The sequence below is a fragment of the Physella acuta genome, unplaced genomic scaffold (assembly GCF_028476545.2).
Source record: "Physella acuta isolate Inbredline_101_S28 unplaced genomic scaffold, ASM2847654v3 ptg000591l, whole genome shotgun sequence".
Classification (NCBI taxonomy): domain Eukaryota; kingdom Metazoa; phylum Mollusca; class Gastropoda; family Physidae; genus Physella; species Physella acuta.
In genome coordinates this window covers 761,468-788,341 of record NW_026732110.1, presented here as the reverse complement: position 1 = coordinate 788,341, position 26,874 = coordinate 761,468, and the positions used below count along the sequence as shown (strand labels likewise).

General features: G+C 43.5%; 2 protein-coding genes across 2 annotated transcripts; both read right to left on the bottom strand.

Annotated features, from left to right (window-relative positions):
- Positions 1–2,820: 2,820 nt before the first annotated feature.
- Positions 2,821–3,759, bottom strand: LOC131947284 (zinc finger protein 441-like). Its single transcript, XM_059308439.1, has one exon. The coding sequence runs from the start codon at positions 3,757–3,759 to the stop codon at positions 2,821–2,823; it is 939 nt and encodes a 312-aa protein (XP_059164422.1).
- A 603-nt stretch (positions 3,760–4,362) lies between these two features.
- LOC131947292 (acyloxyacyl hydrolase) lies at positions 4,363–25,229 on the bottom strand. The gene is made up of 19 exons (XM_059308463.1): positions 25,100–25,229; positions 23,187–23,343; positions 22,888–23,002; positions 22,735–22,797; positions 21,526–21,596; positions 21,137–21,197; positions 20,886–20,956; positions 18,023–18,071; positions 16,343–16,486; positions 14,693–14,762; positions 13,198–13,314; positions 12,632–12,668; positions 11,818–11,892; positions 11,494–11,569; positions 9,370–9,525; positions 8,935–8,994; positions 6,176–6,278; positions 5,762–5,838; positions 4,363–4,589 (listed from the first exon to the last, which is right to left on the bottom strand). Exons 1-19 carry the CDS (start codon positions 25,194–25,196, stop codon positions 4,461–4,463), a joined length of 1,728 nt encoding a protein of 575 aa, XP_059164446.1. The 5' UTR covers positions 25,197–25,229; the 3' UTR covers positions 4,363–4,460.
- Between the last annotated feature and the right edge of the window lie 1,645 nt (positions 25,230–26,874).

Sequence of the window (26,874 nt, the reverse complement as noted above, 5' to 3'; positions counted from 1 at the left end):
CAAGTATGTACACTCACATTGTCAAGTGTGTACATCCACCTTGTCAAGTATGTACACTGATTCTGTCAAGTGTGTACACCCACGTTGTCAAGTATGTACACTCACCCTGTCAAGTGTGTACAGTGATCCTGTCAAGTGTGTACACTGATTCTGTCAAGTGTGTACACTCACCTTGTCAAGTATGTACACTGATCCTGTCAAGTGTGTACACTCATTTTGTCAAGTATGTACACTCACATTGTCAAGTGTGTACACTGATCCTGTCAAGTGTGTACACTCATTTTGTCAAGTATGTACACTCACATTGTCAAGTGTGTACATTGATCCTGTCAAGTGTGTATACTAATCCTGTTAAGTGTGTACACTGATTCTGTCAAGTGTGTACACCCACCTTGTCAAGTTTGTACACTGATTATGTCAAGTGTGTACACCCACATTGTCAAGTATGTACACTGATTATGTCAAGTGTGTACAGCAAACCTGTCAAGTATGTACACTCACCCTCTCAAGTGTGTACAGTGATCCTGTCAAGTGTGTACACTGATTCTGTCCACTGTGTACACTGATTCTGTCAAATGTATACATTCACCTTGTCAAGTATGTACACTGAATCTGTCAAGTGTGTATACTCACTTTGTCAAGTGTGTACACTCACCTTGTCAAGTGTGTACACTCATCATGTCAAGTGTGTATACTGATCATGTCAGGTGTTTACACTGATTCTGTGAAGTGTGTATGCTGATTCTGTAAAGTGTGTACAGGCAACCTGTCACACTTGACAAGGTGAGGTACACACTTGACAGGATCAGTGTACACACTTGACAAGATGGGTATACACACTTGACAAGGTGGATGTACACACTTGACAATGTGAGTGTACATACTTGACAAAATGAGTGTACACACTTGACAGGATCAGTGTACACACTTGACAATGTGAGTGTACATACTTGACAAAATGAGTGTACACACTTGACAGGATCAGTGTACATACTTGACAAGGTGAGTGTACACACTTGACAGAATCAGTGTACACACTTGACAGGATCACTGTACACACTTGACAGGGTGAGTGTACATACTTGACAACGTGGGTGTACACACTTGACAGAATCAGTGTACATACTTGACAAGGTGGATGTACACACTTGACAATGTGAGTGTACATACTTGACAAAATGAGTGTACACACTTGACAGATTCAGTGTACACACTTGACAGATTCAGTATACATACTTGATAGGGTGGGTGTACACTCATGAGTGGTTTAGTACATAGAAACAACGTATTTGTGCACCATGGGATTAGCGGCCATTGTTTCATCAAGAGGCGGGTGTTAGTCGGTGGGATGACGAGGATTACGCTCAAATGATATTAAATGACACCTCTAGACTATATATCTCCACTCCGTTCTGGTCAGGCTACCTCTGCTACCATCCAGTCAACCTCTACTGCCACCAACTACTGATACCATTCAGGCTACCTCTGCTACCATCAGATAGCAAAACAAAATGCGCACCTTCTGCCTCGTCCTGCTACTTGTAGTCTGTGTGTATGCAGACACGGAAGTCGCCATTGAGAAAAATGAGGAGAAACGTATTCTGGGATTGATACCTGGCTTAACAGGTGGAGGACTATTGGATACCTTGTTGGGCAGTGTAACAGTTACCGTGAAAACCCTGTTGAGTGTTGGTCTCGCAGGGGGCGAATTAATTGGACTAATTGTAAAATTGCTGGTTGATATCGCCGTAGGCCTGCTGGTAAACATTAACATAGTAGGCGCGAATCTTGCGTGCGTTAAAGTGGAACTGGCTGTAAAACTTGAAGTCATCGCCAAAGCCATAGTCAACTTAATCAAGAGTTGCACTGCCCTCCTCCAGTTGGATGTTGTCGCTGCAGCAAGTCTGACAGGTGATGACAGGGTAATCGCCTGCTGCAGACACCCGTCTATCTGCTCGTGATGGCCCTGTTAGGCCCTCCGATGGCTCCAAGTTGGCCCTGCTCATCTTTTGTTTCCTGTCTACGTGCAGACGATGACGAGCCAATAAAGAAATAAAATTGAAGCTTTTGTTTGTCTTGTATTTACTGTATGTTTGTGTTTGTGGTGTTTTTACTGTATCTTTGTGTTTGTGGTGTTTTTACTGTATGTTTGTGTTTGTGGTGTTTTTACTGTATGTTTGTGTTTGTGGTGTTTTTACTGTATGTTTGTGTTTGTGGTGTTTTTACTGTATGTTTGTGTTTGTGGTGTTTTTACTGTATGTTTGTGTTTGTAGGAGGCGTGATAACTTAAAAATTACGAACAAACAAAAATAATTTAGAATAAATCAAATCCGTGGATTATAAATAATCAAATAATGCAGACAAATGCATGGTGAATCGTGAAACATTTGGAGCAAAACATTTGGAGCTAAACATTTGGAGCTAAACATTTGGAGCTAAACATTTGGAGCTAAACATTTCAAATATCTGAGCCCAACATCATGGATGAAATTCTATGCTCAAATTGTCCTGCCATTATATCAGACGATTCGAAGTAAAAGCTGTTTGTCATAGAGACTTGTATGACAGTTGACGTGACATGTCGTGTGTGACATTTGACGTGACATGTCGTGTCTGACAGTTGACGTGACACATGTCTTGTCTGACGGTTGACGTGACACATGTCTTGTCTGACGGTTGACGTGACACATGTCTTGTCTGACGGTTGACGTGACACATGTCTTGTGTGACGGTTGACGTGACACACGACATGTGTCACGTCAACTGCCAGACACGACATGTGTCACGTCAACTGTCAGACACGACATGTCACGTCAACTGTCAGACACGACATGTCTGTTTGGGATTGTCTGAGAGTTTGGACTGAAGTTTACACTGTTTGGGATTGTCTGAGAGTTTGGACTGAAGTTTACACTGTTTGGGATTGTCTGAGAGTTTGGACTGAAGTTTACACTGTTTGGGATTGTCTGAGAGTTTGGACTGAAGTTTACACAGTTTGGGATTGTCTGAGAGTTTGGACTGAAGTTTACACTGTTTGGGATTGTCTGAGAGTTTGGACTGAAGTTTACACAGTTTGGGATTGTCTGAGAGTTTGGACTGAAGTTTACACTGTTTGGGATTGTCTGAGAGTTTGGACTGAAGTTTACACAGTTTGGGATTGTCTGAGAGTTTGGACTGAAGTTTACACTGTTTGGGATTGTCTGAGAGTTTGGACTGAAGTTTACACTGTTTGGGATTGTCTGAGAGTTTGGACTGAAGTTTACACAGTTTGGGATTGTCTGAGAGTTTGGACTGAAGTTTACACTGTTTGGGATTGTCTGAGAGTTTGGACTGAAGTTTACACAGTTTGGGATTGTCTGAGAGTTTGGACTGAAGTTTACACTGTTTGGGATTGTCTGAGAGTTTGGACTGAAGTTTACACAGTTTGGGATTGTCTGAGAGTTTGGACTGAAGTTTACACTGTTTGGGATTGTCTGAGAGTTTGGACTGAAGTTTACACAGTTTGGGATTGTCTGAGAGTTTGGACTGATGATTACACTGTTTGGGATTGTCTGAGAGTTTGGACTGAAGTTTACACAGTTTGGGATTGTCTGAGAGTTTGGACTGAAGTTTACACTGTCTGGGATTGTCTGAGAGTTTGGACTGATGTTTACACAGTTTGGGATTGTCTGAGAGTTTGGACTGAAGTTTACACTGTCTGGGATTGTCTGAGAGTTTGGACTGATTGCTGCTCTCGTGCACAATTAAAACATTTCTCATTTCATAAAATTATTTTTCTTTACAAAAAAAAAATGGCAGTTTATTATAATGTAAAATGTTTTATTTTACAAACAAAAAATAAATGAGATATCTTTTCAAAAACGTGGTTTCTCTAAAATTAGGGGGCGGGAGAGAAAAGGGCGGTATCCACACCCTCCCCCAAATTTTAAAATGGTAGAATGCATGAATCAAAGACACACATCTGATCTGCGGTGTTAAATGAAGGTTGAAAGACTTTCATTGTGCTCATGTCCACTGCTCATGTCCACTGCTCATTGTCCACTCCTCATGTCCACTGCTCATGTCCACTGCTCATGTCCACTCCTCATGTCCACTGCTCATGTCCACTGCTCATGTCCACTGCTCATGTCCACTCCTCATGTCCACTGCTCATGTCCACTGCTCATGTCCACTGCTCATGTCCACTGCTCATGTCCACTGCTCATGTCCACTGCTCATGTCCACTGCTCATGTCCACTGCTCATGTCCACTCCTCATGTCCACTGCTCATGTCCACTGCTCATGTCCACTGCTCATGTCCACTGCTCATGTCCACTGCTAATGTCCACTGCTCATGTCCACTGCTCATGTCCACTGCTCATGTCCACTGCTCATGTCCACTGCTCATGTCCACTCCTCATGTCCACGGCTAATGTCCACTGCTCATGTCCACTCCTCATGTCCACGGCTAATGTCCACTGCTAATGTCCACCTTGCTGACCAAACAACTGGACTATCCTATCGTTGTGTGGGTTGACTGGCCCCAGTGCCTGTGGGAAACTGGCCAGCGTCTGGTTCCAGATGTGCTCAGCACTGAAGGCCTGGAAGTCCTGGTGAGTACACGCTACATTTAGCTCAACTCTCTAGCTCAATTTAGCTCAGTTATCTAGGTCAATTTAGCTCAGCTATCTAGGTCAATTTAGCTCAGCTCTCTAGGTCAATTTAGCTCAGTTATCTAGCTCAATTTAACTCATCTCTCTAGGTCAATTTAGCTCAGCTCTCTAGGCCAATTTAGCTCAGTTATCTAGGTCAATTTAGCTAAATTATCTAGGTTTAGATCAACTAGCTAGATGAATTTAATTAATTAATAAGCTTAAATATCAATTAGAATTAAGTTCAGTTAACAAGTAATTTTAGTTCAAGGATCTAAATAAATTAAGCTCAACTATCTAGGTAAATATATTTAAAAGAAAATGTTCTAAACTGTTTAGTAAATTAAACTCAATAATCTTGACTAATTGTACTAAACTATTTAGGTGAATCACTATCTAACCACCAAGGACTAACCACCTGTATCTAACCACCTGTATCTAACCACCTGTATTTAACCATCTGTATCTAACCACCTGTGACTAAGCACCTGTATCTAACCACCTGTATCTAACCACCTGTATCTAACCACCTGTATTTAACCACCTGTGACTAACCACCTGTAACTAACCATCTGTATCTAACCACCTGTGACTAACCACCTGTATCTAACCACCTGTGACTAACCACCTTTATCTAACCACCTTTGTCTAACCATCTGTATATAACCACCTGTATATAACCACCTGTATCTAACCACCTTTATCTAACCACCTTTATCTAACCACATGTGGCTAACCACCTTTGTCTAACCACCTGTATCTAACCACCTGTATCTAACCACCTGTATCTAACCACCTGTGACTAACCACCTGTATCTAACCACGTGTGACTAACCATCTTTGTCTAACCACCTGTATCTAACCACCTGTGACTAACCACCTGTATCTAACCACGTGTGACTAACCATCTTTGTCTAACCACCTGTATCTAACCACCTGTATCTAACCAACTGTGACTAACCACCTGTATCTAACCACCTGTGACTAACCACCTGTATCTAACCACCTGTGAGTAACCACCTGTATCTAACCACGTGTGACTAACCATCTTTGTCTAACCACCTGTATCTAACCACCTGTGACTAACCACCTGTATCTAACCACCTGTAAAAGTATCACAACTGACGTACCTGGCTAGTGTGAAAAGAGTCAATGGCGTCCATCATTTCCCACGCTTCTCTCCCACTGTCCAGCCACTTTTTCAACACTACACATGTGGTAATAGGAATATAACAGCAGAAGTTAGATACACGAGAACTAGCGAATATAACAGGAGAAGTTATATACATGAGAACTAGCGAACATAACAGGAGAACTAACGAATATAACAAGAGAAGTTAGATAAACGAGAACTAGCGAGTATTTGAAAAACATATGCTAGTTGTGATAGTTACTAGACATGTTTACAGTTACAAGACAGCTATTACTATATATATGGGACAGCTTTAAAATGTCAGTGACAGTTACAACACAGACGTGAAACTAAAAATCAGGTGTGGCAGCTAAAAGTCAGTTGTGACAACTAAAAGTCAGTTGTGACTTACCTTCGTGATGATTGAACTCCAGGAAATGCATCTGAAAGTTGGGGTAGCGTCCCTTGTGGACCTGCACTATTTTTTGGAGAACAGCGGTGAGTTGTTCGGCTCTCTGTGGGGGATATTTTATCGTCAACACACGCTTTGTTAGGAGGGAGTGGTTGTAGTGGTATTTTATCTTCAACACAAGCTTTGTTAGGAGGGAGTGGTTGAAGTGGTATTTTATCTTCAACACAAGCTTTGTTAGGAGGGAGTGGTTGTAGTGGTATTTTATGGTCAACACAAGCTTTGTTAGCGGGGAGTGGTTGTAGTGGTATTTTATGGTCAACACAAGCTTTGTTAGCGGGGAGTGGTTGTAGTGGTATTTTATCGTCAACACAAGCTTTGTTAGGAGGGAGTGGTTGTAGTGGTATTTTATGGTCAACACAAGCTTTGTTAGCGGGGAGTGGTTGTAGTGGTATTTTATGGTCAACACAAGCTTTGTTAGCGGGGAGTGGTTGTAGTGGTATTTTATCTTCAACACAAGCTTTGTTAGCGGGGAGTGGTTGTAGTGGTATTTTATCGTCAACACAAGCTTTGTTAGCGGGGAGTGGTTGTAGTGGTATTTTATCTTCAACACAAGCTTTGTTAGCGGGGAGTGGTTGTAGTGGTATTTTATCTTCAACACAAGCTTTGTTAGGAGGGTGTGGTTGTAGTGGTATTTTATGGTCAACACAAGCTTTGTTAGGAGGGTGTGGTTGTAGTGGTATTTTATCTTCAACACAAGCTTTGTTAGTGGGGAGTGGTTGTAGTGGTTTTTTATCGTCAACACAAGCTTTGTTAGCGGGGAGTGGTTGTAGTGGTATTTTATGGTCAACACAAGCTTTGTTAGGAGGGTGTGGTTGTAGTGGTATTTTATCTTCAACACAAGCTTTGTTAGTGGGGAGTGGTTGTAGTGGTATTTTATCGTCAACACAAGCTTTGTTAGCGGGGAGTGGTTGTAGTGGTATTTTATCGTCAACACAAGCTTTGATAGGAGGGAGTGGTGGTAGTGGTATTTTATCTTCAACACAAGCTTTGTTAGGAGGTAGTGGTTGTAGTGGTATTTTATCGTCAACACAAGCTTTGTTAGGAGGGTGTGGTTGTAGTGGTATTTTATCGTCAACACAAGCTTTGATAGGAGGGTGTGGTTGTAGTGGTATTTTATCGTCAACACAAGCTTTGATAGGAGGGAGTGGTTGTAGTGGTATTTTATCTTCAACACCAGCTTTGTTAGGAGGGAGTGGTTGTAGTGGTATTTTATCTTCAACACCAGCTTTGTTAGCGGGGAGTGGTTGTAGTGGTATTTTATCTTCAACACAAGCTTTGTTAGCGGGGAGTGGTTGTAGTGGTATTTTATCTTCAACACCAGCTTTGTTAGCGGGGAGTGGTTGTAGTGGTATTTTATGGTCAACACAAGCTTTGTTAGCGGGGAGTGGTTGTAGTGGTATTTTATCTTCAACACAAGCTTTGTTAGCGGGGAGTGGTTGTAGTGGTATTTTATCGTCAACACAAGCTTTGTTAGCGGGGAGTGGTTGTAGTGGTATTTTATCTTCAACACAAGCTTTGTTAGCGGGGAGTGGTTGTAGTGGTATTTTATCTTCAACACAAGCTTTGTTAGGAGGGTGTGGTTGTAGTGGTATTTTATGGTCAACACAAGCTTTGTTAGGAGGGTGTGGTTGTAGTGGTATTTTATCTTCAACACAAGCTTTGTTAGTGGGGAGTGGTTGTAGTGGTTTTTTATCGTCAACACAAGCTTTGTTAGCGGGGAGTGGTTGTAGTGGTATTTTATGGTCAACACAAGCTTTGTTAGGAGGGTGTGGTTGTAGTGGTATTTTATCTTCAACACAAGCTTTGTTAGTGGGGAGTGGTTGTAGTGGTATTTTATCGTCAACACAAGCTTTGTTAGCGGGGAGTGGTTGTAGTGGTATTTTATCGTCAACACAAGCTTTGATAGGAGGGAGTGGTGGTAGTGGTATTTTATCTTCAACACAAGCTTTGTTAGGAGGTAGTGGTTGTAGTGGTATTTTATCGTCAACACAAGCTTTGTTAGTGGGGAGTGGTTGTAGTGGTATTTTATCGTCAACACAAGCTTTGATAGGAGGTAGTGGTTGTAGTGGTATTTTATCTTCAACACCAGCTTTGTTAGGAGGGAGTGGTTGTAGTGGTATTTTATCTTCAACACCAGCTTTGTTAGCGGGGAGTGGTTGTAGTGGTATTTTATCTTCAACACAAGCTTTGTTAGCGGGGAGTGGTTGTAGTGGTATTTTATCTTCAACACCAGCTTTGTTAGCGGGGAGTGGTTGTAGTGGTATTTTATCTTCAACACCAGCTTTGTTAGCGGGGAGTGGTTGTAGTGGTATTTTATCTTCAACACAAGCTTTGTTAGCGGGGAGTGGTTGTAGTGGTATTTTATCTTCAACACCAGCTTTGTTTACCACACACCAGTGTCCCACACACCACAGTGCCCCACACACACGAGTGTCCCACACATCACAGTGTCCCACACACCATAGTGTCCCACACACCATTGTCCCACACACCATTGTCCCACACACCAGTGTCCCACACACCAGTGTCCCACACACCACAGTGTCCCACCCATAAGTGTCCCACACACCAGTGTCCCACACACCACAGTGTCCCACACACCAGTGTCCCACACACCACTCTGCCCCACACACCACAGTGTCCCACACACAAGAGTGTCCCACACAATGACCCACACATCAACTTGTCCGGCCACTGACCTTGCTCGTCATATCCCGTATCGTTTTGTTGGCGTTCAACCACCCGACACACAATGTCATCTGAGAAACAGAAACAGCCGTTAATGGACAAAACGAATAGTTGGAGTCATGGACAAAACGAATAGTTGGAGTCATGGACAAAACGAATAGTTGGAGTCATGGACAAAACGAATAGTTGGAGTCATGGACAAAACGAATAGTTGGAGTCATGGACAAAACGAATAGTTGGAGTCATGGACAAAACGAATAGTTGGAGTCATGGACAAAACGAATAGTTGGAGTCATGGACAAAACGAATAGTTGGAGTCATGGACAAAACGAATAGTTGGAGTCATGGACAAAACGAATAGTTGGAGTCATGGACAAAACGAATAGTTGGAGTCATCGACTAAAAGAATAGTTGGAGTCATGGACAAAACGAATGGTTTGAACTACCTGTAAACATTCGTAATACTGGTATAGATCCCCGTATGTGAACGTGCCCCAGTATGTTGTCGCCGGATGTACTCTGGTCGCCATGATGTCGTAGATGACGCCCCCGTCCAATAGGCTCACCAGTATCACGTGACTGTTGTTTGGGAGAGTCTGCCCCTGAGAGTACACATGACTGGTTGTATGTCCATAGGATTTAATGTTTTAGTAACTTTTATTTTTAATTAACAAAATTTGTCTTGAAACTGGAATTACCATCTACATCACAAGAGTTGTTGCACCTAATGCAGGTGTGTGACAAGAGTTGTTGCACCTAATGCAGGTGTGTGACAAGAGTTGTTGCACTTGATGCAGGTGTGTGACAAGAGTTGTTGCACTTGATGCAGGTGTGTGACAAGAGTTGTTGCACTTGATGCAGGTGTGTGACAAGAGTTGTTGCACCTGATGCAGGTGTCTGACAAGAGTTGTTGCACCTGAGACAGGTGTGTGGGTGGGTGACAAGAGTTGTTGCACCTGAGACAGGTTGTGACAAGAGTTGTTGCACCTGAGGCAGGTGTGTGACAAGAGTTGTTGCACCTGAGACAGTTGTGTGACAAGACTTGTTGCACCTAATGCAGGTGGGTGACAAGAGTTGTTGCACCTGATGCAGGTGTGTGACAAGAGTTGTTGCACCTGAGACAGTTGTGTGACAAGAGTTGTTGCACCTGATGCAGGTGTATGACAAGAGTTGTTGCACCTGAGACAGTTGTGTGACAAGAGTTGTTGCACCTGAGGCAGGTGTGTGACAAGAATTGTTGCACCTGAGACAGGTGTGTGGGTGTGTGACAAGAGTTGTTGCACCTGAGACAGTTGTGTGACAAGACTTGTTGCACCTAATGCAGGTGGGTGACAAGAGTTGTTGCACCTGATGCAGGTGTGTGACAAGAGTTGTTGCACCTGAGACAGTTGTGTGACAAGAGTTGTTGCACCTGATGCAGGTGGGTGACAAGAGTTGTTGCACCTGAGGCAGGTGTGTGACAAGAGTTGTTGCACCTGAGGCAAGTGTGTGACAAGAGTTGTTGCACCTGAGACAGGTGTGTGGGTGTGTGACAAGAGTTGTTGCACCTGAGGCAGGTGTGTGACAAGAGTTGTTGCACCTGAGACAGATGTGTGACAAGAGTTGTTGCACCTGATGCAGGTGTGTGACAAGAGTTGTTGCACCTGAGACAGGTGTGTGGGTGTGTGACAAGAGTTGTTGCACCTGAGGCAGGTGTGTGACAAGAGTTGTTGCACCTGAGACAGGTGTGTGACAAGAGTTGTTGCACCTGATGCAGGTGTGTGACAAGAGTTGTTGCACCTGAGACAGGTGTGTGGGTGTGTGACAAGAGTTGTTGCACCTGAGACAGGTGTGTGACAAGAGTTGTTGCACCTGAGGCAGGTGTGTGACAAGAGTTGTTGCACCTGAGGCAGGTGTGTGGGTGTGTGACAAGAGTTGTTGCACCTGAGGCAGGTGTGTGACAAGAGTTGTTGCACCTGAGACAGATGTGTGACAAGAGTTGTTGCACCTGATGCAGGTGTGTGACAAGAGTTGTTGCACCTGAGACAGGTGTGTGGGTGTGTGACAAGAGTTGTTGCACCTGAGACAGGTGTGTGGGTGTGTGACAAGAGTTGTTGCACCTGAGACAGGTTGTGACAAGAGTTGTTGCACCTGAGACAGGTTGTGACAAGAGTTGTTGCACCTGAGGCAGGTGTGTGACAAGAGTTGTTGCACCTGAGGCAAGTGTGTGACAAGAGTTGTTGCACCTGAGACAGGTGTGTGGGTGTGTGACAAGAGTTGTTGCACCTGAGGCAGGTGTGTGACAAGAGTTGTTGCACCTGAGACAGGTGTGTGGGTGTGTGACAAGAGTTGTTGCACCTGAGGCAGGTGTGTGACAAGAGTTGTTGCACCTGAGGCAGGTGTGTGACAAGAGTTGTTGCACCTGAGACAGTTGTGTGACAAGAGTTGTTGCACCTGAGGCAGATGTGTGACAAGAGTTGCTGCACCTGATGCAGGTGTGTGACAAGAGTTGTTGCACCTGAGACAGTTGTGTGACAAGAGTTGCTGCACCTGAGGCAGGTTGTGGCAAGAGTTGTTGCACCTGAACTTACCAGGAGATCTAGTGTCGCCATTGTGTTGTTGTACATCTCTTCTGGTGACGTCATATCATCCACAGAATTCCAACGGCTGAGGACAATATCGTTATCGTGGTTAAGTTCCAAATTGTCATGGCCAGTAATGTCATGTTCTAAACTGTCATGGCCAGTAATGTCAAGTTTAAATTGTCGTGTCAAGTAACGTCATCTCTAAAATGCCCCAATAGTGTCAAGTTTTGTGAGCTTCGAATGTAAACGTAAAATAAACAAATTTACGCATGCGCACTAAAGTGACATCTAAATGTCACCGTGACATCTATTCAGCTGTTTCTCTTATACCTGGTACAGACGTCGTTTCCAGCCAAGGCAAAATAGACAAGCAAAGGCTGGTCCTTTCCTGCATGTCTAGACAGCCTGTAGGACATAACGTCAGGTTAATAGTGGACATAATGGACAACATAAGGACATAATGGACAACATACAGGACATAATGGACAAACTACAGGACATAATGGACAACCTACAGGACATAATGGACAACCTACAGGACATAATGGACAACCTACAGGACATAATGGACAACCTACAGGATATAATGGGCAACCTACAGGACAAAATGGACAACCTACAGGACATAATGGACAACCTAGAGGACATAATGGACAACCTACAGGACAGAATGGACAACCTAAAGAACATAATGGACAGCCTACAGGACATAATGGACAACCTACAGGACATAATGGACAACGTACAGGACAAAATGGACAACCTACAAGACATAATGGACAACCTACAGGACATAATGGACAACCTACAGGACATAATGGATAACATAAGGACATAATGGACAACCTATAGGACATAATTCACAACCTAAAGAACATAATGGACAACATACAGGACATAATGGACAACCTACAGGACATAATGGGCAACCTACAGGACATAATGGACAACCTACAGGACATAATGGATAACATAAGGACATAATGGACAACCTATAGGACATAATGGACAACCTACAGGACATAATGGACAACCTACAGGACATAATGGACAACCTACAGGACATAATGGACAACCTACAGGACATAATGGGCAACCTAGAGGTAAGACAGTGAATGAGTGAGAGACGTTAGGTGACACTCACGTTTTCGCAGCTTTCATGACTTTCCATGAGCTGACACCTGAGGAAGACAGGTGAGTCAAGATTACATGACGTCATACTACATACAGTAAACTTAGATACGACGTCATGATACATGGGACGTGTAGTTATATGACGTCATGATAATATGATATCTAGTTGTATGACGTTATAGTACATGCATTACTTTGAGGGAAATGGTAACTGTGAATGTGAGTGAGATGCTAGTTGCTGTGTGATAACTCACCATTAGCTGCTGTGTGATAACTCACCATTAGCTGCTGTGTGATAACTCACCATTAGCTGCTGTGTGATAACTCACCATTAGCTGCTGTGTGATAACTCACCATTAGCTGCTGTGTGATAACTCACCATTAGCTGCTGTGTGATAACTCACCATTAGCTGCTGTGTGATAACTCACCATTAGCTGCTGTGTGATAACTCACCAGCTGCTGTATGATAACTCACCATTAGCTGCTGTGTGATAACTCACCATTAGCTGCTGTGTGATAACTCACCATTGGCTGCTGTGTGATAACTCACCATTGGCTGCTGTGTGATAACTCACCATTTGCTGCCAAGTTCTGGTAGTCTCTGTGATTACAACGGTTCCTTTCTCTTAGCCTCTTGTAGATAGAATCTACTGCACCTGTAATTGCCTCGGGCCAGAGGTTCTCCCCATAACCTAGCAATACAGAAAGCTGTATGTAAAATAAGCGACAGGTATTTGACTCTATGTAAACCTGTAGAGTTGTGTTGGTATTTAAACCTGTAGAGTTGTGTTGGTATTTAAACCTGTAGAGTTGTGTTGGTATTTAAACCTGTAGAGTTGTGTTGCTATGTAAACCTGTAGAGTTTTGTTGCTATGTAAACCTGTAGAGTTGTGTTGCTATGGAAACCTGTAGAGTTGTGTTGGTATTTAAACCTGTAGAGTTGTGTTGGTATTTAAACCTGTAGAGTTGTGTTGGTATTTAAACCTGTAGAGTTGTGTTGGTATTTAAACCTGTAGAGTTGTGTTGGTATTTAAACCTGTAGAGTTGTGTTGGTATTTAAACCTGTAGAGTTGTGTTGGTATTTGACTCTATGTAAACCTGTAGAGTTGTGTTGCTATGGAAACCTGTAGAGTTGTGTTGCTATGTAAACCTGTAGAGTTGTGTTGCTATGTAAACCTGTAGAGTTGTGTTGCTATGTAAACCTGTAGAGTTGTGTTGCTCTGGAAACCTGTAGAGTTGTGTTGCTATGGAAACCTGTAGAGTTGTGTTGCTATGTAAACCTGTAGAGTTGTGTTGCTATGGAAACCTGTAGAGTTGTGTTGGTATTTAAACCTGTAGAGTTGTGTTGCTATGTAAACCTGTAGAGTTGTGTTTCTATGTAAACCTGTAGAGTTGTGTTGCTATGGAAACCTGTAGAGTTGTGTTGCTATGTAAACCTGTAGAGTTGTGTTGCTATGTAAACCTGTAGAGTTGTGTTGGTATTTAAACCTGTAGAGTTGTGTTGGTATTTAAACCTGTAGAGTTGTGTTGGTATTTAAACCTGTAGAGTTGTGTTGGTATTTAAACCTGTAGAGTTGTGTTGGTATTTAAACCTGTAGAGTTGTGTTGGTATTTAAACCTGTAGAGTTGTGTTGCTATGGAAACCTGTAGAGTTGTGTTGCTATGTAAACCTGTAGAGTTGTGTTGCTATGTAAACCTGTAGAGTTGTGTTGCTATGTAAACCTGCAGAGTTGTGTTGCTATGGAAACCTGTAGAGTTGTGTTGCTATGTAAACCTGTAGAGTTGTGTTGCTATGGAAACCTGTAGAGTTGTGTTGCTATGGAAACCTGTAGAGTTGTGTTGCTATGTAAACCTGTAGAGTTGTGTTGGTATGTAAACCTGTAGAGTTGTGTTGGTATTTAAACCTGTAGAGTTGTGTTGCTATGTAAACCTGTAGAGTTGTGTTGCTATGTAAACCTGTAGGGTTGTGTTGGTATGGAAACCTGTAGAGTTGTGTTGCTATGTAAACCTGTAGGGTTGTGTTGGTATGGAAACCTGTAGAGTTGTGTTGCTATGGAAATGTGTAGATACCTGTCATTGTGGACATGGACGGCCAATCAAATTCATTTTCCAAAATCGTCAGCAAGTTTTTAAATGAATCCTGAAAAAACCCAACCATAATAAGGGCAACATGGCAAACTTTAACTGGGCGATATTACGTGGGTTATAAAATGGACTAGACAAAATTTTAATTAGGTGACATTTCGTGAGTTATATTTGATGTAAGTGGCTACTTGCTTATTTTAACCATGCATTCAGAAGAGTCTCTGATGCATGCACATATTGTCCTTTAAGCACCTAACTTAGATGCGCGCAAATAAATATATAAGGCTTACTGGATAAGCAAGTGGTCAAGCGATTGCTACTGTAATGAATATTTCTATCTCCCTTTTGTTTCTAAATCGTTTCGTTAATTTTTAACGACTCATTTAACATCTAATTGATTAAAAATAAATATCACATGTAAGAAAAGCGCATCTGGATAATTTGAACGAAATTGCTATGGTGTGTGAACCACAGCTCACCGTTAGGGTGGTCGTGTGGTGTGTGAACCACAGCTCATCAGACTGTTAGAGTGGTCGCGTCTTCTGTTATTAAGTATGGTAATCTATCGAGTGACTTAATTTTTTTATCCCCCTTAATTTCATACCCGTTTATTTAATTTTTAATCATTAATTAAGTATCTAATTAAATTAAAAAACTTGATTGTCATGGAAGTGGGACGTATCTGGAAAGTTAGAACGAAATCGCTGCATTAGAAGTGGGTCAAAATTGAGTTACAAGATTTGCCACAAACCCACAAACTAACAGATGTTGCGAACTACTTAAAAACTAGTAAATAGCTACCTTAGAAATGATTGTAGCATCAAACCACTAAAATCTTGTAAAAAAACTGCCTTAGAAATGAGTGTAGCATCAAACCACTAAAAACTTGTAAAAAACTACCTTAGAAATGAGTGTAGCATCAAACCACTAAAAACTTGTAAAAAGCTACCTTAGAAATGAGTGTAGCATCAAACCACTAAAAACTTGTAAAAAGCTACCTTAGAAATGAGTGTAGCATCAAACCACTAAAAACTTGTAAATAGCTACCTTAGAAATGAGTGTAGCATCAAACCACTAAAAACTGGTAAATAGCTACCTTAGAAATGAGTGTAGCATCAAACCACTAAAAGCTTGTAAAAAACTACCTTAGAAATGAGTGTAGCATCAAACCACTAAAAGCTTGTAAAAAACTACCTTAGAAATGAGAGTAGCATCAAACCACTAAAATCTTGTAAAAAACTACCTTAGAAATGAGTGTAGCATCAAACCACTAAAAGCTTGTAAAAAGCTACCTTAGAAATGAGTGTAGCATCAAACCACCAAAAGCTTGTAAAAAACTACCTTAGAAATGAGTGTAGCATCAAACCACTGAAAGCTTGTAAAAAACTACCTTAGAAATGAGAGTAGCATCAAACCACTAAAATCTTGTAAAAAACTACCTTAGAAATGAGTGTAGCATCAAACCACTAAAAGCTTGTAAAAAACTACCTTAGAAATGAGTGTAGCATCAAACCACTAAAAGCTTGTAAAAAACTACCTTAGAAATGAGTGTAGCATCAAACCACTGAAAGCTTGTAAAAAGCTACCTTAGAAATGAGTGTAGCATCAAACCACTAAAAGCTTGTAAAAAGCTACCTTAGAAATGAGTGTAGCATCAAACCACTGTCTGGGCAAGTGGAAGTGGGCGCTGATAGAATCCCCAAGAACGACAACTCCCCTGGGCTGAGATGAGCCACACAGTTCGTCTTCGTAGTTTTGTTGGGTCAGGTTGTTCACTCCCTTTATTGGTGGGAGCAAAGTTCAAATAATGTCAGGTGACATTCAGATAAGTCAGCTAGCACCATACAAGTGTCATACATAAGTCAGCTAGCACCATACAAGTGTCATACATAAGTCAGCTAGCACCATACAAGTGTCATACATAAGTCAGCTAGCACCATACAAGTGTCATACATAAGTCAGCTAGCACCATACAAGTGTCATACATAAGTCAGCTAGCACCATACAAGTGTCATACATAAGTCAGCTACCTCCTTAAAAGTGTCATACATAAGTCAGCTAGCACCATACAAGTGTCATACATAAGTCAGCTAGCACCATACAAGTGTCATACATAAGTCAGCTAGCACCATACAAGTGTCACACATAAGTCAGCTAGCACCATACAAGTGTCATACATAAGTCAGCTAGCACCATACAAGTGTCATACATAAGTCAGCTAGCACCATACAAGTGTCATACATAAGTCAGCTACCTCCTTAAAAGTGTCATACATAAGTCAGCTAGCACCATACAAGTGTCATACATAAGTCAGCTAGCACCATACAAGTGTCATACATAAGTCAGCTAGCACCATACAAGTGTCATACATAAGTCAGCTAGCACCATACAAGTGTCATACATAAGTCAGCTAGCACCATACAAGTGTCATACATAAGTCAGCTACCACCTTACAAGTGTCATACATAAGTCAGCTAGCACCTTACAAGTGTCATACATAAGTCAGCTAGCACCATACAAGTGTCACACATAAGTCAGCTAGCACCATACAAGTGTCATACATAAGTCAGCTAGCACCATACAAGTGTCACACATAAGTCAGCTAGCACCATACAAGTGTCATACATAAGTCAGCTAGCACCATACAAGTGTCATACATAAGTCAGCTAGCACCATACAAGTGTCATACATAAGTCAGCTAGCACCATACAAGTGTCATACATAAGTCAGCTAGCACCATACAAGTGTCATACATAAGTCAGCTAGCACCATACAAGTGTCACACATAAGTCAGCTAGCACCATACAAGTGTCATACATAAGTCAGCTAGCACAAGTGTCATACATAAGTCAGCTACCACCATACAAGTGTCATACATAAGTCAGCTAGCACCATACAAGTGTCATACATAAGTCAGCTAGCACCATACAATTGTCATACATTTGGCTGTATTCATTACCCTTTTAGAACCTTATAGTCCACGGGGAAGGTGAAGTAGAGTTCAACTGTTTCTGTGACCTCGGCGTATGTAGGGATAGTGTGGTCAGCACAATGCCCAGCCGCCTTTACTTTCCCAAATGTGAATCAGGTACCCGTCAGAGCCGGGTGGACACAGGACGTACACAGGACTCGAACCTTTCGTGTTAAACAGTCATACGCTCTACTATTTCACCACACCACCCCCTTTTTTACATGTCTGTTCAAGCTTAAAGAATTATCTACTGGTGCTTTTAGATGCCTGCTCTAAGTCAAATTTAGAAGTCAAATTTCTAAGTCTAATTTCTATGTAGAATTTCTAAGTCAAACTTGACTTACGAAAATTCCATTGCAATTCGAGTCAACTTCCCTGTCACCGTTCTGTGGACTGGGAACATGAAGAATAGATCAAGACAAAATAGATCAAGACAAAATAGATCAAGACAAAATAGATCAAGACAAAATAGATCAAGACAAAATAGATCAAGACAAAATAGATCAAGACAAAATAGATCAAGACAAAATAGATCAAGACAAAACATTTCTTAGTGTGTGTTAATATATAGGACACCAGACATTGAGCCACACCAGACATTGAGCCTACTGCAGCAAACATTGAGCCTACTGCAGCAGACATTGAGCCTACTGCAGCAGACATTGAGCCTACTGCAGCAGACATTGAGCCTACTGCAGCAGACTTGACTTAACGATTCAGTCATGTGAAACCAGATCTGAGCTTCACTCAGTCGTGACGTCATACACCCGGAAGTTGATCGGAAATTTGAGCTTTGGTGAAGTCAACCGGATCACGACATGACATGGTGCGTTACACAATATTCTTTACTGGGTGTCTTTTTTTTTACAATAGATTACTGTAGTGATAACAATGATTGGCTTACTTAAATGGTCCAAGGACTGGCTAACTTAGATGGCCCCAGAACTGGCTAACTTACATGACCCCAGGACTGGCTAACTTAGATGGCCCCAGGACTGGCTAACTTAGATGGCCCCAGGACTGGCTAACTTAGATGGCCCCAGGACTGGCTAACTTAGATGACCCCAGGACTGGCTAACTTAGATGGCCCCAGGACTGGCTAACTTAGATGGCTCCAGGACTGGCTAACTTAGATGGCTCCAGGACTGGCTAACTTAGATGGCTCCAGGACTGGCTAACTTAGATGGCTCCAGGACTGGCTAACTTAGATGGCCCCTGGAGTGGCTAACTTACATGGTCCCAGGACAACTTACATGGCCCCAGAACTGGCTAACTTAGATGGCCACAGAACTGGCTAACTTAGATGGCCACAGGACTGGCTAACTTAGATGGCCCCAGGATTGGCTAACTTACATGGCCCCAGAACTGGCTAACTTAGATGGCCCCAGAACTGGCTAACTTAGATGGCCACAGGACTGGCTAACTTAGATGGCCCCAGGATTGGCTAACTTACATGGCCCCAGAACTGGCTAACTTAGATGGCCCCAGGACTGGCTAACTTAGATGGCTCCAGGACTGGCTAACTTAGATGGCCCCAGGACTGGCTAACTTAGATGGCTCCAGGACTGGCTAACTTAGATGGCTCCAGGACTGGCTAACTTAGATGGCCCCAGGACTGGCTAACTTACATGGCCCCAGGACTGGCTAACTTCGATGGCCCCAGAACTGGCTAACTTACATGGCCACAGGACTGGCTAACTTAGATGGCCCCTGGACTGGCTAACTTACATGGCCCCTGGAGTGGCTAACTTAGATGGCCACAGGACTGGCTAACTTACATGGTCCCTGGACTGGCTAACTTACATGGTCCCTGGACTGGCTAACTTATGGCCCCAGGACAACTTACATGGCCCCAGAACTGGCTAACTTACATGGCCCCTGGAGTGGCTAACTTAGATGGCCACAGGACTGGCTAACTTAGATGGCCCCAGGACTGGCTAACTTAGATGGCCCCAGGACTGGCTAACTTAGATGGCCCCAGGACTGGCTAACTTAGATGGCCCCAGGACTGGCTAACTTAGATGGCCCCAGGACTGGCTAACTTAGATGGCCCCAGAACTGGCTAACTTAGATGGCCCCAGGACTGGCTAACTTAGATGGCTCCAGGACTGGCTAACTTAGATGGCCCCAGGACTGGCTAACTTAGATGGCTCCAGGACTGGCTAACTTAGATGGCTCCAGGACTGGCTAACTTAGATGGCCCCAGGACTGGCTAACTTACATGGCCCCAGGACTGGCTAACTTCGATGGCCCCAGAACTGGCTAACTTACATGGCCACAGGACTGGCTAACTTAGATGGCCCCTGGACTGGCTAACTTACATGGCCCCTGGAGTGGCTAACTTAGATGGCCACAGGACTGGCTAACTTACATGGTCCCTGGACTGGCTAACTTACATGGTCCCTGGACTGGCTAACTTATGGCCCCAGGACAACTTACATGGCCCCAGAACTGGCTAACTTACATGGCCCCTGGAGTGGCTAACTTAGATGGCCACAGGACTGGCTAACTTAGATGGCCCCAGGACTGGCTAACTTAGATGGCCCCAGGACTGGCTAACTTAGATGGCCCCAGGACTGGCTAACTTAGATGGCTCCAGGACTGGCTAACTTAGATGGCTCCAGGACTGGCTAACTTAGATGGCCACAGGACTGGCTAACTTAGATGGCCCCAGGACTGGCTAACTTAGATGGCCCCAGGACTGGCTAACTTAGATGGCCCCAGGACTGGCTAACTTAGATGGCCCCAGGACTGGCTAACTTAGATGGCTCCAGGACTGGCTAACTTAGATGGCACCTGGAGTGGCTAACTTAGATGGCCCCAGGACTGGCTAACTTACATGGTCCCTGGACTGGCTAACTTATGGCCCCAGGACAACTTACATGGCCCCAGAACTGGCTAACTTACATGGCCCCTGGAGTGGCTAACTTAGATGGCCACAGGACTGGCTAACTTAGATGGCCCCAGGACTGGCTAACTTAGATGGCCCCAGGACTGGCTAACTTAGATGGCCCCAGGACTGGCTAACTTAGATGGCCCCAGGACTGGCTAACTTAGATGGCCACAGGACTGGCTAACTTAGATGGCCACAGGACTGGCTAACTTAGATGGCCCCATGAATGGCTAACTTACATGGCCCCTGGAGTGGCTAACTTAGATGGCCCCAGGACTGGCTAACTTAGATGGCCCCAGGACTGGATAACTTACATGGCCCCAGGGTGAATGTCCGGTGCCTGGTCTGAGCAGTCCTTGCCTCTCCAGGCTGTGCCTCTCATTCCCTGCACAGAGATCAAGTTTTAACACTGGTGTTTGGTGGGATTAATGGTGGTTCTAGTGGTGTGGGGTGTACTGGTGGTGTGGGATGTAGTGGTGGTGTTGATTGGGTTAGTAATAAATAAAAAGGTCTAAATGTAAGGTAAAAATATTTTACTAATATAGGATTCAAGGAAAATGCTTACAAACATGGTGCTAAATCCGTCTTGGTCATCGTCCTTGACCGGCTCATGCTGGTCAGAAAACCTAGAACAGGGAAAATGTCATGGGTGTCTAGTGTCATAAATTTTAAGTGTCACACATTCTAAGTGTCATACATTCTGTCATACATTCTAAGTGTCATACATTCTAAGTGTCATACATTCCAAGTGTCATACATTTTAAGTTTCATACTTTCTAAGTGTCATACATTCTAATTGTCATACATTCTAAGTGTCATACATTCTAAGTGTCACACATTCTAGTAGCTTCATAAAAACCTAACGTCACACATACTTAATTCAAACGTTGACCCCCCCCCCCCCCCCACTGGAATTAACAACGACCTTGAATCAGGTGACCTTGACCCACTGACCTGTGTATCCAGTAACACAGTTCTCTGACACCTGGGATCTGGCAGAAGGTCAACACGTTCAGGTGACTCAACTGGAGATCAACACACAACAGTAGGATAATGTTAACACATTGGGATTCTAGCAACACACTAGGATAATGTTAACACATTGGGATTCTAGCAACACACTAGGATAATGTTAACACATTGGGATTCTAGCAACACACTAGGATAATGTTAACATATTGGGATTCTAGCAACACACTAGGATATGTTAACATATTGGGATTCTAGCAACACACTAGGATAATGTTAACATATTGGGATTCTAGCAACACACTAGGATAATGTTAATATATTAGGATTCTAGCAACACACTAGGATAATGTTAACACATTGGGATTCTAGCAACACACTAGGATAATGTTAACATATTGGGATTCTAGCAACACACTAGGATATGTTAACATATTGGGATTCTAGCAACACACTAGGATAATGTTAACATATTGGGATTCTAGCAACACACTAGGATAATGTTAATATATTAGGATTCTAGCAACACACTAGGATAATGTTAACATATTGGGATTCTAGCAACACACTAGGATAATGTTAATATATTAGGATTCTAGCAACACACTAGGATAATGTTAACACATTGGGATTCTAGCAACACACTAGGATAATGTTAACATATTGGGATTCTAGCAACACACTAGGATATGTTAACATATTGGGATTCTAGCAACACACTAGGATAATGTTAACATATTGGGATTCTAGCAACACACTAGGATAATGTTAATATATTAGGATTCTAGCAACACACTAGGATAATGTTAACACATTGGGATTCTAGCAACACACTAGGATAATGTTAACACATTGGGATTCTAGCAACACACTAGGATAATGTTAACATATTGGGATTCTAGCAACACACTAGGATAATGTTAACACATTGGGATTCTAGCAACACACTAGGATAATGTTAACATATTGGGATTCTAGCAACACACTAGGATAATGTTAACACAATGGGATTCTAGCTATACACTAGGATAATGTTAACATTTTGGGATTCTAGCAACACACTAGGATAATGTTAACATAATGGGATTCTAGCAACACACTAGGATAATGTTAACATATTGGGATTCTAGCAACACACTAGGATAATGTTAACACAATGGGATTCTAGCTATACACACGTATCACGTGACTTACCTGGCCAATTGCTGGGGAGAGAGAAAGTCTTGCTGCCAGAACTTTTGCTTTAAAGTCAGGATCCTGTAATAAAAGATTCCAGTAATAGGACTCGCTTCAGTCATTTATTGCATGCCATCAGCTCAACTCTGCTGCACCAACAACCTGCCTTACCTTAACACCAGACGACCCAGGGGGCGCCGGCCCTCGACACACGGGCTGTCCTGGCTCCGTGTAGCAGATCTTGAGGGCGTGGCAGATCACATTTGGATCCTCCCTAGCAATTAATCTGTCCGGAGAATAAAAACGCCAGGAGTTAACGTCCTTGTTTTAAAAGAACCGAAAAGTTAACACAGCTGAATTGTGTTCCCATTTTGTTTCCCACCCAACACCCACTACTCACAACTTAATGAACACCCCCCCCCACTACTCACAGCTTTATGACCACCCCCGCCCCCCCCCCCACTACTCACAGCTTTATGACCGCCGGTCCCAGCGCCTTGATTGCTGTGTGACACATTGGCTGGACATCCACGGGGAGGTAAGAGCAGAACTGATCCAACGTCTCTATAACTGATGTCTGCCTTATCTCAGTCAACTGCTCCAGTAGAGCCACTATGTAGGTACACACTAGTGAAGAGAATCGTCTGGTTACCCAACACACTTATCCCAGACATTATCCCAACACACTCACCTCAGACATTATCCCAACACACTTATCCCAGACATTATCCCAACACTCTCACCTCAGACATTATCCCAACACACTTATCCCAGACACTATCCCAACACACTCACCTCTGACATTATCCCAACACACTTATCCCAGACACTATCCCAACACACTTATCCCAGACATTATCCCAACACACTCACCTCAGACATTATCCCAACACACTTATCCCAGACACTATCCCAACACACTTATCCCAGACATTATCCCAACACACTCACCTCAGACATTATCCCAACACACTTATCCCAGACACTATCCCAACACACTCACCTCAGACATTATCCCAACACACTTATCCCAGACACTATCCCAACACACTCACCTGAGACATTATCCCAACACACTTATCCCAGACACTATCCCAACACACTCACCTGAGACATTATCCCAACACACTTATCCCAGACATTATCACAACATCCTCACCTCAGACATTATCCCAACACACTTATCCCAGACACTATCCCAACACACTTATCCCAGACATTATCCCAACACACTTATCCCAGACATTATCCCAACACACTCACCTCAGATATTATCCCAACACACTTATCCCAGACACTATCCCAACACACTCACCTCAGACATTATCCCAACACACTTATCCCAGACATTATCACAACATCCTCACCTCAGACATTATCCCAACACACTTATCCCAGACATTATCCCAACACACTTATCCCATACATTATCCCAACATCCTCACCTCAGACATTATCCCAACACACTTATCCCAGACACTATCCCAACACACTTATCCCAGACATTATCCTTACACACTCACCTCAGACATTATCCCAACACACTTATCCCAGACACTATCCCAACACCCTCATCTCAGACATTATCCCAACACACTTATCCCAGACACTATCCCAACACACTTATCCCAGACATTATCCCAACACACTTATCCCAGACATTATCCCAACACACTCACCTCAGATATTATCCCAACACACTTATCCCAGACACTATCCCAACACACTCACCTCAGACACTATCCCAACACACTTATCCCAGACACTTTCCCAACACACTTATCCCAGACATTATCCCAACACACTTATCCCAGACATTATCCCAACACACTCACCTCAGATATTATCCCAACACACTTATCCCAGACATTATCCCAACACACTCACCTCAGATATTATCCCAACACACTTATCCCAGACATTATCCCAACATCCTCACCTCAGACATTATCCCAACACACTTATCCCAGAAACTATCCCAACACACTTATCCCAGACATTATCCCAACACACTCATCTCAGACATTATCCCAAACATTATCCTAACTTGTCTCAGACTTTATACCAAAACCCTCATCCCAGACATTATCCCAACTTGTCTCAGACGTTATCCCAACTTATCTCATACATTATCCCAACGCCCTCATCTCAGACATTATCCTAACTTGTCTCAGACATTATCCTAACTTATCTCAGACATTATCCCAACACCCTAATTTCAGACATTATCCCAACACACTCACCTCAGACATTATCCCCACTTGTCTCAGAAATTATCCCAACTTATCTCAGACATTATCCCAACACACATCAAAGGGACACAACTCATGTACTAAGGTGTGCTACTCTTCATCAAGATTTAAATAAAGTAACTCTAAATTACCTAAGCAATTGTTTCCTCCGTTAGCTCCCTGTTTAGAGTCTGGTATTGCGGCAAACAGCAACAGTGCAGGTAAGACCCAGCCAGCAATACTTTTCATTGCTCCAAATTGTGGTAGTAGTTCCGAGTTGAAAATCTCCTGAAAAATGGTTCCGTAGAAAAATGTCCCTTGTGAAAAAGTTCCCGGTAAAAATGTCCCTCGTAAAACAAATGTCCTTGGAAAAAATGTCCTTGTAAAAATGTCCCATGTGAAATTAGAAAAATATTCATCCCGACGAGATCTTGAACTATCTAGATCAAACAAAAATGGACTCTAGGGCTATGATTGGGTGAGGGTTGGGGGGGGGGGTCTAGGACATTACCCCATGCTGCTTTGGGGGGAGGGGGTTGAGTCTAGGACATTACCCCATGCTCCGTTGGGGGGAGGGGGTTGAGTCTAGGACATTACCCCATGCTGCTTTGGGGGATGGGGGTGTCTAGGACTGCCCCATGCTTCGTTGGGGGGAGGGGGTTGAGTCTAGGACATTACCCCATGCTCCGTTGGGGGGAGGGGGTTGAGTCTAGGACATTACCCCATGCTGCTTTGGGGGATGGGGGTGTCTAGGACTGCCCCATGCTTCGTTGGGGGGAGGGGGTTGAGTCTAGGACATTACCCCATGCTCCGTTGGGGGGGGGGGGGGGGGGTTGGGGGTCTAGCACATTACCCCATGCTCCGTTGGGGGGGGGGGGGTGGGGTCTAGGACATTACCCCATGCTCCGTTTGGGGGGGGGGGGGCTAGGACATCACCCCATGCTCCGTTGGGGGGAGGGGGGGTCTAGGACATTACCCCATTCTCCGTTTGGGGGGGGCTAGGACATCACCCCATGCTCCGTTGGGGGGGGGGGGTGGGGTCTAGGACATTACCCCATGCTCCGTTGGGGGGGGTGGGGTCTAGGACATTACCCCATGCTCCGTTGGGGGGGGGGGGTGGGGTCTAGGACATTACCCCATGCTCCGTTGGGGGGGGGGGTTGGGTCTAGGACATTACCCCATGCTCCGTTGGGGGGGGGGTTGGGTCTAGGACATTACCCCATGCTCCGTTGGGGGGGAGGGGGGGTCTAGGACATTACCCCATGCTCCGTTGGGGGGAGGGGGGGTCTAGCACATTACCCCATGCTCCGTTGAGGGGGGGGGTCTAGGACATTACCCCATGCTCCGTTTGGGGGGGGGGGAATCTAGGACATCACCCCATGCTCCGTTGGAGAAGGGGAGAGTAACAACCACAGACGGCCTTATGTCACCTAATAATTTTTTTGTAGATCTCCGACCTTTCATTAAAAGAGTATAGAGTTATTGTTTGACTGCTGAATTTAAGATATTTTTGTATTTCACGTGACATTCTGGGAGAGAATAGTTTAACACGCACATTGTGACGTCACAAGGTTCGGTGACATATATATATGTGTGTGTGTGTCAATGTACGAGAGTGACAGACACTGACATATATTCTACTAGCTGACATTTTAAAAATGTAACATAGGTTGAACAAAATACTTTAAAAAAATTATGTCTTTAAGTCAGACTGTGTTTCAAATAAAACACATGGGTAAATATCGATATTTCGATGTCGCCTGTGTTTACTGAAGTTTCACAAAGATTAAAGAGAAGACGGCAGGATTAACGAGACTAAACAACACATCTAAACAAAACAACTTACGTCGTTGGTGTCTCTATGTGAACTGTGTTCAGTGGCGTGTTGCTTGTCCCCGCATACACTGAGACAGTTAATCCACCCGAG

What these genes read in the sequence shown, in the direction of transcription:
- LOC131947284 (XM_059308439.1), bottom strand. Translation starts at nt 3,759, where the DNA reads ATGAGAAATGTTTTAATTGTGCACGAGAGCAGCAATCAGTCCAAACTC.
- LOC131947292 (XM_059308463.1), bottom strand. Translation starts at nt 25,196, where the DNA reads ATGAAAAGTATTGCTGGCTGGGTCTTACCTGCACTGTTGCTGTTTGCC. An exon ending in CTGTGTTACTGGATACACAG is followed by an intron (nt 21,198 to 21,525) that starts GTCAGTGGGTCA and finishes TCCCTGTTCTAG; the next exon opens with GTTTTCTGACCAGCATGAGC. An exon ending in GGAAACGACGTCTGTACCAG is followed by an intron (nt 11,570 to 11,817) that starts GTATAAGAGAAA and finishes TATTGTCCTCAG; the next exon opens with CCGTTGGAATTCTGTGGATG.